At 35.0% G+C, this 14,188-nt stretch overlaps 1 protein-coding gene across 1 annotated transcript in view; it reads left to right on the top strand.

Annotated features, from left to right (window-relative positions):
* Window positions 1–14,188, top strand: part of NRK (Nik related kinase) — a 167,577-nt gene that overhangs the window by 86,604 nt on the left and 66,785 nt on the right. The window contains exons 5-9 of the mRNA XM_007462428.1: window positions 2,405–2,530; window positions 5,590–5,700; window positions 7,199–7,289; window positions 9,928–10,058; window positions 11,926–11,980. Of these exons, the coding sequence (XP_007462490.1) occupies window positions 2,405–2,530; window positions 5,590–5,700; window positions 7,199–7,289; window positions 9,928–10,058; window positions 11,926–11,980 (514 nt within the window). The remainder of the gene's footprint in view (window positions 1–2,404; window positions 2,531–5,589; window positions 5,701–7,198; window positions 7,290–9,927; window positions 10,059–11,925; window positions 11,981–14,188) is intronic.

Here is a 14,188-nt window from a genome sequence, read left to right on the forward strand (position 1 = left end):
GAATAATGAAGATGTGGCACATATATACAATGGAATATTACTCAGCCATAAAAAGAAATGAAATTGAGTTATTTGTAGTGAGGTGGATGGACCTAGAGTCTGTCATACAGAGTGAAGTAAATCAGAAAGAGAGAAGCAAATACTGTATGCTAACACATATATATAGAATCTAAGAAACAAACAAACAAAAATGGTCATGAAGAACCTAGGGGCAAGTCGGGAATAAAGACGCAGACCTACTAGAGAATGAACTTGAAGATATGGTGAGGGGGAAGGGTAAGCTGGCACAAAGTGAGAGATTGCCATGGACATATATGCACTGCCAAATGTAATATAGATAGCTAGTGGGAAGCAGTTGCATAGCACAGAGAGATCAGCTCGGTGCTTTGTGACTACCTAGAGGGGTGGGATAGGGAGCGTGGGAGGGAGGGAGACGCAAGAGGGAAGAGATATGGGGATATATGTATATGTATAACTGATTCACTTTGTTATAAAGCAGAAACTAACACACCATTGTAAAGAAATTATACTCCAATAAAGATGTTAAAAAAATAAAAAGTAAAATCTTTTTTTTACATACTACAAATATATTTCACTTTGTACAATAATAGCATTCCTGAAAAGTTTATATAAATTGAACTTTTATAGATGCTGTAGGAGAGCTTTGTTTATTTACAATGAAATGAAATTTATAGCTAGTTGGAATTTAGACCACTAATCTCTCTAGATGATAGATAGATAGATAGATAGATAGATAGTATTTTTTACATATTTACCACTGTAGTGATTAGGAAAATAATGAATTTCAGCATTTAAAAAGATAGGACAAATCAAACCAATACCTTTAAACTTCAGTCAATCACAAATTAATCAAGGCAATGTGATACAAGCATAAGGATAGATACATAGATCAGTGAAATAGAACTATTTCCATATATCTGTGGTCAACTAATTTTTGACAGGGGTGAAAAGACAATTCATAGGGTCTTTTCAACAAATGATGCTGAGACAACTGGATATCCACATGTAAAAGAATGAAGTTAGTCCCCTACTTTATATGAAAATTAACTCAAAATGGATAAAAATCCTAAATGTAAGAGCTAAAACTATAAAATGTTTTGAAGAAAAATTGGAGCTCATCTTCATGACCTTGGATTTGGCAATGGATCCTTACATATGACACCAAAAGTACAATCAACAAAACAAGAAATTGATAAATTGGACTTCATCAAAATTAAAAATTTTTTTCCTCAGAAGACACTATCAAGAAAGTGAAACGAGCACCTGCAGAATGGGAGAAAATATTTGCAAATCATACACTTATAAAGTACTTATATATAGAATATATAAATAAATCTTACAGTTCAATAATAAAAAGACTATTAACCCAATTTAAAAATAGGGGCAAAGATATTCTATTAGACATGCCTCTGCCCATAAAATGATCCTTAACACCATCAGTCTTTAGGGAATTGCAAATCAAAACCACAATGAGATACCACTTTACACCCACTGTGATGGTTATAATAAAACAGAAAATAATAAGTGTTGGTGAGGGTATAGAGAAATGAGAACTATCATTGATCTAGGAATGTAAAATGGTGTAGCCACTGTGGAAAAGTTTGGCATTTCAACAAAATGTTAAATATAGCATTACCATTTGACCTAACAATTTCACTTCTAGGTATATACCAAAGAGAAATGAAAACATATCCACACAAAAAATTGATATGAATGCTCATAGCAGCATTATTCATAAGAGCCAAAGGGTAGAAATAACTCCTTCAGTTGATGAATGGTAAATGGAAAAGAATGAAATTCTGATATGTATTACAAATGGATGAATTCTGAGGAAAAAAAGCTAGTCACAAAAGTTCACATACTGTATGATTTTCATTTATATAAGATGTTAAGGATAGATAAATTTACAGAGATAGAAAATATATTTGTGTTTGCCTAAAGCTGGGATGTGTGTGGCAGAATTTGGGGGTGATAGCTAAAGGGTATGGGGTTTCCTCTTGGGGTGATAAAAATGTTCTAAAATTGATTGTGGTGATGGTTGAATAATTTTGTAAATATACTAAAAACCATTGAATTTTACACTTTAATTGGGTGATTCCAATTAGTGAAAACTTTATACAGTGGCCATTGCTGCTGGTCCAGCGATCACACTTTAAGAACCATTGAATTAAAAGATATTTAATTAACCTTTATTTTCTCCCAAATTCCCAGTTAACCCCAGATCTCCATTCTGACAATTCTAGTTGAGATCTTATTATAAATTGCTGTGGGATATAATGGGTTGCCATAGGATTCTCCTTCTTTGATCTACTATAGTTTATAGGGTCCCATAGTCATTGAGTGGCATAGCTTCAGAATTTTATTGTCTATTCTTATTCTTCAGGATGAAGAAGAAGATCTCAGGACTGAACTCAACCTTTTGAAGAAGTACTCTTTCCACAAGAACATTGTGTCCTTCTATGGTGCATTTTTCAAGCTGAGTCCCCCTGGCCAGAGACATCAACTTTGGGTGTGTATTCAGTTACCTTGATCTTATTGCATAAGACTAAGTCTCACTTGAGGGCATAAACTTTCATAAGCTGAGATGTCATTTTTGTGCACCTACAGGAAAACTTAAGCATTCAACTGATCAAAGTAGTATGGAAAAAAAATGCTCTGATTCCTGGATATGGGAGTGATAAAATATGGAAAAATAAATTAAGTGCCTGTCAAGGGGCTCAGGGGTAGGATGGGAGAAGACTCGAACACTGGAAATATCTAATATAATTTTTTGAATAGAGTTTTGTTGCTTTTAACTTTATGTAGTTACTACATTTACTTGTAAATTAAAGGTATAGCTAAGGAGACTACCTGATGGACTTGGGAATAATGACTGGATATAGATTCTAATTCACATTTGGGAAGAGCATATGAATACAATTTAAGTGTTTGCTAAGTATATACACTTATGTTTAAACATAATTCCTAGAAACTGTTTTCTAAGTGGTTAGTTGACATCGTTTTCTTAGGCTTCATGCCTATAGTATCATGAATTACAAATCAATGAAGATATAAATTTTAGAGGCTAAATGAGACCCATGCTACAGTTACCAGAATTGTTGCTGCCTCCCCCTATAGGAGACATAATCAAATCACAAGAAAATGAGCTTTGATCAACAATATCTTTATTTAAAAAGGAATATTTAGAACATAATCTGGGGTCGGTGTACACTTGCTTACATTTCAATTTCTAGTCCAAGTCAAGAGTAGCATTTTTTAAAAAATAATGACTGAGACTTTTCAGGATCTTCAATAGTCAAAGAAAGATTCTGTTACATTTTATGTGTGAACTTTAGGAAGCAGGATAGTGGACATAGAATGGTTTTCAACAAGGGATTGAATTGAAACAGTGGTTCTCAAACTTTAGCCTGCATCAGAATTTCATGGGGATCCTGATAAAACACACATTGCTGGGCCCCACCCACAGAGTTACTGATTCAATTGGTCTGGGGTCCACAAATTTGGACTTTTTAACAAGTTTACAGGTGATGTTGATGCTATTCGTCTGGGTACCACACTTCGAGAACCCTCAAATTTAGAGATCTTCGATTTACCCCTATTTTCTCCCAAATGTCCAGTTAACTAAATCCTCTATTCTCTGACAATTCCAGTTCAGATTTTATTGAATATCACTGCACATTTTTCGCGGCTACTGTTTTTCTTTTTCTTTTGCAGAGGCATACAACATTTGTCTTTTAGTATACTTTTACTTACAAGTTATTTTCCTCCTGACAGTATGGCGGTCTACTTATTAGATATGTTTCTTAGTGCTCAATTTGTTTAGTCATTCAACATCTATTCATTCAAAACCCATCGAGTTGGCAGGCTTTGCTAGATGCTGGGAATACCATGATAACCTGAATTGACATGACCCTGGCCCACTGGAACTTAAAGTTTATTTGCAAAGACAAATATCAATCAAATAATCACACAAATAAATGTATAATTTGTCAGAAGGGAAATAACATGCTTCTGTGTGGGCAAATAACAAAGGAATCTAAGTTAGGGAATGGGAAACTCTTCCTTGAGAAACTTTTTCTTGCACTGAGATCTGAAGGATGAATAGGCACTGCATGCAAAAGTTATTTGTTGAGGTAAGAATTTTCATGGGACCATTCACACTTTCCTTCCCATGTTAATCAGAACACACAGGAAGTAACTGACTAAATAATTACCATGTATAAAATGTATGTGCCAGGCATTGTGCTTACAAAGCCAGGAAAATGAGAATGCCTTGCATTCCTTTCACAGTAGAGCTCTTCTGACTCTGGTAATACTAGCAAGATTTTCCACTGTTCATCTTAGTGAATGGCTTTAATTCATGTTTGTCGTGATTCAAAATGAGCCCCTTTTCTTCCATTACCACAGTGTATACGTTATGCCTGTTTGATATAGTTGACATGAAAATTAACCTTTTGGGTTTATCTGTATTATTGATTTTTTTAGGCTGTTTTTCTTTCCTTCTTTTTTGGGAGAGTGTACTCAGGTAAAAGACACATGATATATCAGTTGTGAACAAATATAAAATAAGGGGGTAATTTTCTGAAAAGAAAATCTTAGTATTCCAAAAGGAAATAAGGTAGACTTTTTGAATATTCATGATTTGGGGTTTATCCTTTTGCTTCCTTTCATCTATGGCAATAATTAACTTACCTACACTTATTTTTAAAAAAGGCATGTCTTGTTCTACTGGCAAGGTAGTATTGACATGGGCACTAATGCATAAGCCTGTGCTTAAAGTTTGTGAAGTTGATTATAATAGTTACATTCTCCTTCACATTGGTCAGTCCTCTAATTAGCTAATATAGGGAAGCAAATTTACTAGTTGGGCACCTGATTCATTAGTGGCAAAAATAAATTTCCTGAGAAATTGCATTTATTAATAAAGTAAAATCTGAATGATACACTGTCAAAGTATTAACCTTAAAATAGATTTTCTTTAGCAGTAAAGTTATTTAGAAAAAAATGCCCTACAGTTTTGGAACTGACAGTTTCCCACTTGGAGTTGTATTTTGACAGTTTCTTGGGGAAAATATTCTAGAATTTGAAAATAAAACAACAATTTAAAAAATCTAGTCTTAATGTTGAAGTGTAAATTGTTTTGAGATCCTCCACATCCTGCTTCTCTACCTGCAAACTATTCCCTCAACTGTGTTTTTTGTTCTACTCCAGTCATCACTCAGACTTACCCCTGTACAAGCTTCTTTCTAAAGGCAAGTCTTATTCGGTTTTCAATAAACTGAACGTTCTTCTTTCTCAGCATATACAAACACTACCTATCCTTCAAGGCTTAGCTCAAATCCCAGGTCCTAGTTAAAAATCCCTGGTGTGGTACCTGCCTTCTCTCCCTCCACAGATCTTTGGATTTTTTCCCAGTTCTTTTTCATTCTACCAGACAATTGAGCCAGTCTTTGCAATGTCTTAGTGTCTAAACATTGCATATAAATACAAGCCATATGAACTAAAACTCTCCAGATATTTTCAGAGAATTACTTCCTAAACCTTGATACTTTGCTGGCTTCCCTGCAGATGGTGATGGAGTTATGTGCAGCAGGCTCAGTCACTGATGTAGTGAGAATGACCAGAAATCAGAGTTTGAAAGAAGATTGGATTGCTTATATCTGCCGAGAAATCCTCCAGGTGAGCATTCATATAGTCATTCTCCCCTGGTCTTGAAAAAACCTGGTGGTAATATATACAATGTACCTTATACCTGCTCATATAGGATGATTTGAGAATTCTAAACATAACTTCTGGGTCAGGATACTGAAAAAGGCTTTAGAGAAAGCAGATTTTCAGATGATGTCCTTAAACTTTAAGGTACACCAGCAGATGGCTAACCAGGTCCTTCCAAATCATGGCCTTTAATGGCTCTGTCAAGGTCAGACTGTAGTGTTCAGTGGATCAGGGATATGACAAATTGGAGTATTTATTATGTTGTTATGATTTTTTAAATTCTTTTTTTAAAAAAGCATAGCACTGACATTAGAGATTAAGATAAGTTGAGAAGTCAGTGTTTTACTCAATGGCTCCAAACCATCTACAAACTGTTTTGCAGACAGATATTCTCTCTGAATAATGGCTTACTTTTAAAACGTTCCTTATTTTTAACACCAAATTGGATGAAAGTGCCAATCTTCTTGATTTACCAAACTCAAATTTTTCTTTGTGTCTTAAGTGCTTAGGGTCACCCAAGAAGGATATTAACAGAACTGAACAGCACCTCTGATAAAAGATTAGAATGTCTTTCCTGTCATCTTAATTGGATTCATTTGTGGTAATAGTGTAAATATTAAGAGTGCAAACTCTGGACTGAGTTTAAATTCTGGTTCATCATGTATTAGTTGTGTGTCCGTGAGCCAATTACTTAATTTCTCCAAATCTCATTTTCCTCATCTGTAATTTGGGGTGGTATTAGCACCTTCCTTAAACGGTTGCTATAAGAACTTAGTAATTTACTTCACGTAAAGCACTTAGCAAAGTGCTTGGCCAAGAATAAGGACCCAATAAATATTAGCTGTTTTTACTGTTACTTCTGTTATTAATCCCCAGTTCGTATCTAGAGCAATCTCACTGAAGCCAGGGCATGGGTTAGCCAGGTCAAGGGTTAGTTTTAGTGGTGAATGGTCTGGAGATAGCATGGTAAGCCAATACAAATGGCAAATACTTTAAAATGAATTTCCGTATTCCCCCAAATTCTCAGCCTACAAGGTTGACTAGAAAATATTTTGGACTAAACAAATGGTTGGATGAGGAATAGAGTAAAACAATGCGAGCTATGATATTTAAGATATCCAGGTCTTTACTCATATGGTTCGTTGGAAAAATGGAGGATAGAAAGGACAGTAAATGGCCCAATGTATACAAACATTAATTTTTGGTGTTTTTTTTCTTTCATGGGTGTCCTGATTTATTTTCCTTTCCTTATAGCCAAAAGTAGTATTTCTGGGAACTGGTTGTAGTAATTCCAGCCTAAAGAAAGAATTTTGTCTGAAAAATGCAAATCTGGGCCATTTTTCTTACCAAAAGTTTTTTCAAAAATACTAAGAAGAGTACCAGAAAAAGAGAAAAATATATACTGATGTTGCTTTTTAATATAAATGTGTATATATATATATATATATGTATATATATGCAGGGCTTAGCTCATCTTCATGCACACCGTGTAATTCACCGGGACATCAAAGGTCAGAATGTGCTACTGACTCATAATGCTGAAGTAAAACTAGGTAAGTTTATTCTTGTAATACTTTAAGTGAGGCCCAAAATATCTTAATAGAGAAAAATCCTTTAAGATTACTGTGTTTTCTATCATGTCACTAACAATCCCCTCTACTTATTTAGGCCGTGTCTTCCCTGCCTGCAAAACAAGTCAAAGTGTGAAAATTTGTTTGGGAAGGGAGGTTGGGACAAGCGAAAGATGCACTTAACTTTTTCTCTGAAATCATGTAGATAAAAACAACTTTTCAAGTATAATAGGAGTTTTACATTTTGATCATCGCTTAACCCTCTAATAGATTCAGCTATTACTTTTATTTTAACAATTGAATTGAGTATTTACCATGTGCAAGTTTCTGCGCCATGGTGAAGGATTAAACAAAAAGACAATTCTTCCACATCACAGAGCCATATTTTCCAAAGAAAATCAAAGAACTTTTAAATGACTTAAGCATAAATTGCTTCATTGGAATTTCCCCTCAAATATTTAAAGAACTAATATCAGTTAGAAATAATGCTCCAGTAATATCCAAATCAAATTGAGAATTAGAAATCAAAATACCAAAAAGTTCCTGGCTTTCTATTCCAGGGTTCAGAATGGCATAATTTATTTGAAAAACTACACATAATGTCTCAGAGGCACACAGGGGACAATATATTGCACCTTTTAAGGTTTAAAATAAATATTGTTGATTTGTTTTTAAATAATACCATATGAATAATGTCAGTACTATGTAATGGCAGATGACCTCATTGATATATACAATAGAACATAAAATCACTGGTATCAAACCCTGCATTACTTTTTAATTATATCAATTCTTGCCTACCATGTCTCTAGCATGACCTTAAAATCATTCCCATTTTTCTGCTAAATAAATATAACCAAAGAAGAGATTTTGTTCATTCACTGAGAATGCTTTTCACTGAATATTTCTGGAAGAAGCATGAGGCAATATTTGTTCTTGAAATAAGTGAAAAGTAATTTCAAGAAAATGTACTGTGTATTTTGTGTCTACAATCTACAAAGCTAGAAACAGAATTTTAAGACACTGTGTTAAAATTCATGAGAGTCATTTGGATCTCACATTCAAGTGTGCAGGGTAGATAGTATGTCACACAGCTACACTCTGTTCACATGTGGCAGCACTACCATATATCTGGGTCAAGTTGCTGGCCATCCCTACCATTTGCAACACAGAAGAGAAATGGTAAATACGTGAAAAGCCACTGAAAAACCTGTCACAAAGTCCATGCACTATAGATCATGTACTTGACTCTGTAGGAGAGACCTTTTAGCACTAGATTAAAATTTAATCAGGCTTATTATATACATAATCCTTATACATTTGGTTTTAGATTTCTTAGATCCCAGCATATTTTTAAACATGTTATAAGGAGAAAGTTGCAGAAACCAAGCTCAATGACAGCCAAAGGGAGTAACAGAAAGGAAAGAGACTGGACAGTGATTCTGTTGCAATTGCAATTGATCAATAATGCTCATATTCTGGTGCCTAGGTCTTTAAAGAAAAGGTGAATGATGCCACTGCTGGGGTCTCATCTCTATTTTTAACTTCAGCTTTTCTTTTTTCCCTTTTCTTCCATTCATCACTGTTTCTTCCAGCCTTTTCTCCTTTCATTTTCTTCTCTGAATGTCATATATCAGTTTATGGCCTTCATAGGTATTTCTTGGCCCTTAACGTTGGCCCTCAGGGATAGTGAAAATGCTGAGCTCTGATGTAACCTATTCTCAAAAAATATCTAGCTAATGAGATCGTGCACCACCCAATGATGATTTTCATATATTATAGACATTTTGTTGTTATTGTTCTTTTTAGTCCTTCCTTTAACACTGCCTTAAACTCTTAACTTTAAAATTTTTCTTTTCCTATCCCAAGTTCTTTAAACTACTTTTCAGTCAAGGTTGTTAGCCATCCTCTAGATTCCTGGAAACCATTCTAAATTTGGAAATCTACTTCATTTTTCATCCCTGTCTTATTTTTCTGGACTAAATAACCCCAGTCTACTTTAGCCTTTTTTCTGTCTGTTTCTGAGGATACCATACTAAATATTTTCATATAATATATCCCACAGATGAATAGAAGACTGACCTTTTATAGTCTAAGCTAAGATATGGATACTGCAGTAAATATTTGCATCTGATTCAGAAGATCTGTAGAAGAACTTAAACTAAATTTTAGCATAAATTCCTTTTTCTTTATCAGTGTGGTAGGGCTTTCTAATATCATAAATGAGACTTCCTAATAAAGTACTAATAAGTTTTAGATTTCTTAGATGTTGCTTATAGTGCTGGTCTTCCTCCAGCTTGGTGGCAGGTCCAAATACTACATATGTTATCACTTCAGAGGTTCAGGGTGTACTGATGGAACTTTATTTTTAATATTCACGGTAAACATTCAGCCAAACCTACTGTAGATTTATAATAGCACTGCTGATTCTCTTTCCAACATAAATACCAGCAAAAGCCTATTTCCCAGTGTTCCTGGAGTAGACTTCATGGTAAAGTTTGCTGGGCTGGAATGAAAATCTGTTATCCACTGTGGCTTTTGTATTGGCTTTCCAAGTTAAAGCAATAATTTATTGACCTTTTTGTTACTGATTAATTATTTTGACAAATGAATTTTGCAGTGGATTTTGGAGTGAGTGCCCAGGTGAGCAGAACTAATGGGAGGAGAAATAGCTTCATTGGGACACCATACTGGATGGCACCTGAGGTGATTGACTGTGATGAGGACCCCAGACGCTCCTATGATTACAGAGTAAGTGTAAAGATTCAGATAGTAGGAATCAAATTTTGGAAAGGACTTTTGACTTTTTATTTTAAATTATGAAATAAAAGAATAAAAAGCAGGCAGCTCCTTTTTTATGATTCTTTTAATGTATTCTTTTTTATATCTTTATTGGAGTATAATTGCTTACAATGTTGTGTTAGTTTCTGCTGTACGACAAAGTGAATCAGCTATATGTATACATATATCCCCATATCCCCTCCCTCTTGAGCCTCCCTCCCACCCTCCCTATCCTACCCCTCTAGGTCATCACAAAGCATCAAGCTGATTTCCCTGTAAAAAGCAGGCAGCTCCTTCTTTCACATAGACTCTAATAAGAAATGCTAGACACTATTCCTATATGTGGTTTAATGATGTGCATAAAAATAATATTTTCTAAGAATTTAGACAAAGTAGACCATTGGGAGTTATCCATATTTGAGGAAGAATGTCTAGTTCATATTGCTTGCAACTTCTTGGTAAAAATATTATATTATGTGGCTTTATAGGGAAATTTAACTTCCAGGGACAGAGTGCTTTGTAAACTTAAAAATGAATAAATGTAAAGCCAATTATTAATCCCCACAGTAACTTAGCTCCAGAGAGAAAAAAATAATAATTTGATTACTCAGAGTAATGGAGAAAATCCTTGGCATGGTTCACCTCCAAACCACAGAAAATCAGTGGAATAGACAAATTAAGTAACAATTCATGCTATTTATTAAAATTTCCACTGAAGCTGCAATTTGGACAATATACATCTATGTACACATTTCAAAAAGCTGATGTGGAAAGAAAACTCTCCATTTGCTATAGACTGGAAAAACCACACTCACTCTCCACATCATAAGTCATCCAAACAATTCATTGTGGTTTCGTTGTGTGGAACCTAGGACTCGATACTTGAAGTTGATTAATTCAAGTTTCATCTCTTTTCCCTTTCCCTTAAATGCCCCCTGCTTGATCTGAAAGCAGACCTGATGAGAGCTTATTATAGCCCAGTACTATTAGGAGCTATGGAGACAATGGAAGTGTAATGTTCTTTAAGTGGCTTGCTGTAAAAAAAATAATGTTTTATAGCTGTACAATTTTTGGCAGTCTTCCAAGGACTTTCACCCGTTTTAATTATATGTCTTTAATTTTTAGTCCCATGTAACTTAAAGAAAACTTAGACCATCACAACAACCCTTTGAAGCTAAGACATCTATAAACAGGTGTTTTAACAATTCAGTTAACTTGCTTAGGAGTCATTAAGCCAAACAGTGCACCTCTAGCCCTGTGCCCTTTCCGCATTCTAAAAAACAAAGTACAGTTAATAGTAGTGAGGGTCATTTCCTAGAGCCTCCTAGAATATAATTTCCTAGAATTATAATAATTCTATCTTCAATATACTATATTCAAGGAACTGCTGAAGTGCTTATATATAGTATTTCATTTAATATTTATACTAGTTCTATGATGTGTATACCATTATCATCTCTACATAGGGTGAAATTGAGATACAAAGAGTTTACCTAAGATCCAACTTCTTTACAGCTAGTAGTATGTGATAGGACTTCTTTACAATAAATTCCTTCTGTTATTTCAGTTAAGGTAACAATAGCAATACATCCATGATGAATATTCCTTACATTGAATCCCATCCCATGTCAACTGGTTGTGTAGTGTAGTACTGGCTGGTCACAGTGTCAAATAAGATCTTCCTATAACATCAGTTTATAATGAAGCCCAATTATAGAAAACCCATAAAATGGCTGTAGCATTGACATCTCCCCTCAGCCAAAGATTGTTTTGAGATTCTAAATACTATCAGTTTCCCATTTTAAGTGACATTTTTTGATCATCTTTTCTTTTGAAGAGTGATGTGTGGTCCGTGGGAATCACTGCTATTGAAATGGCTGAAGGGGCTCCTCGTAAGTAAAAATATTTGTTGTTTGTTCAAATTTAGGGAAACATATTGTACAAATCTGTCACTTGTACTAGCTAGCTTGTACTGGCTACAAAGGTGCCACTATGTGCCAAACTATAAATGGTGGCCTTTTCCTGATTACCAAACGCTGCAGTCAGAATGGCCAGATATGTCTATAAGAAGAGTTTGTATTTTTCTCTCTTAAGATATCTTATTTTAGGATGATTGAGTGTTGTTTCAATTTAGCCTCAATAACATTTGGTCCTGATAGTCCTAACCAAACAGAATATAAAGGCATTCAGTACATATTCACTGGTGGAATATTTAGGTTCCCAAACATTTACAGTTATACACTGCTACTACTTCAGACTGTGACAGTTGAGAATATCTCCCAGTAGTTCCTTTTAATTGAGCCAATCCTCAACAACATTGAGAAGTAAGTTTTTTGTTTTCCTTTGGAGTCAGTCTAGCTCATCATTGGTGCCTTCCTTGCTCCTATCAGCCACTTCATTGCCCCTAATTGTTCAGAAGGCTCCATTTCCTCTTGTTTCCCCCTCCTTCCCATCATTTAAATGACCTGTCAGCATTCTGTTCTCTCAGGACACTGTTTTCTGATAGGAAAGTGAAAACAGAATGTGAACTTGTGTATAAATGATTAATAACCATCTAATGTATGACCCCATAAGCAGAGCATATTTGTTGTCTTCAATACCTAAAACCAAGGATATAAATAATAAATACATTCCTAGTATTGATGAGAAGTGAGAGAATTGCCTGGAGTATGTGTGTGTCAGGGGGCGGGGGGTGGAATTGCTTTGCTTCTCCCTCTCCAAGCAGATCTTGTAGGTTCCCATGTCCCTACATGCTTCATCTGCACAGTATCTACTATATTATCACTGTGTTTCAAGGCTAATGAGAGTAGAAATAGTGGTAACATAATTGTTAAGAATTCCTGGTGTCCCTTGGAATATCACATATCATAGGACGGGCTTGGATTAAAGCTGAGCCAGATGTGGAGATCAGGTCACTGCTGCGTCTCTGCTAGTGCCCCAAAAACTACAAAGTACCTATATTGGGTGAGTTTTAAAATGATGGAAAAATTGTTTACTCCACATATATATAATTGAGATGAAACTAGGAAGGTACATATTATTCCTCATTATCTCATGATTATTTCTCTTTATGAAACATGCTTAAATTATATTGAGCTCCTCCACTCTTCCTCTTCCTCCTCCTCTCTTGCTCTCTTTAGATACACATATTGTATTTCATGAATATTGATGCATGTATTTGGTTAGGATGAATGACTGCATCAAGTAGTATATTATTTCTATTGTCTTTCCAAAAAGACTAGCTTTCTATATTTTGCAGATTTGTACTTTTTGATTCACCTTTTTTGGTTTCACTTTTTTATTCTAAAATAATAAATCATTGGAGAAAAGAGGCGTAATGAGTAACTCACAGAAGAAGTACAGAGAGGGAGTTCTTCACAGAATACACAAATGGCAACTTTTTGCAAAAGATAGCTGAGGACCAGGAGATTCTTAACTCACAGTAGAAAATAGGACCAGCATGCCTGGATAAGTAGTCATTGGAATGGTGCAACTTTAGTCATGAACAACTTGAAATAGCCATACTGCTAAAACATTTGTCTTTCACCAGTCTCCTTTATTGCCTGGAGTATTAATTTTGGATGGGAATGGCTGTCATCAATTTAAATACAGAAATCCCCCAGGTTGTGATATTTATCATCTCAGAAAGGATGGCCTTCCAAAGTGACAGTTATGTGATAATTACCTCTGAGGTCCAAATAACAAAATCCCCTTCTGCCTTTGGTGAGTCTCTCCCAGGGAAGTAAAAAGAAATAGAGAATACCTTCTCACTAAAAGGGTGCTGTAGGGACTCTCAGAGGAGAGAGAATCAGTACCCTTGCACATCAGGACTTTAAGTCCTTGGATTCCGGATATAAATTCAAACTTGATGTGCAGTCCTTTAAACCAAGGCCAGAACATTGCTAGTAGTTATTCAAACACCAGGATATCATAGGTCAATTAATATTGAATATGTGTAGTTCTTAGTTTCTTTGTTTTTTATAGAAAAGTGAATTGTTGCCTGGAGAAGCAGGACTGGATTGACAGTTTACTCCAGCTCTCCTTCCTTGTCAAGGATCTACACCAGCAAATTTACCTTAATCAGAACTGTATCTTTCCCT

This window comes from Lipotes vexillifer, unplaced genomic scaffold (genome assembly GCF_000442215.2).
Source record: "Lipotes vexillifer unplaced genomic scaffold, Lipotes_vexillifer_v1.1 scaffold345, whole genome shotgun sequence".
Lineage (NCBI taxonomy): Eukaryota > Metazoa > Chordata > Mammalia > Artiodactyla > Lipotidae > Lipotes > Lipotes vexillifer.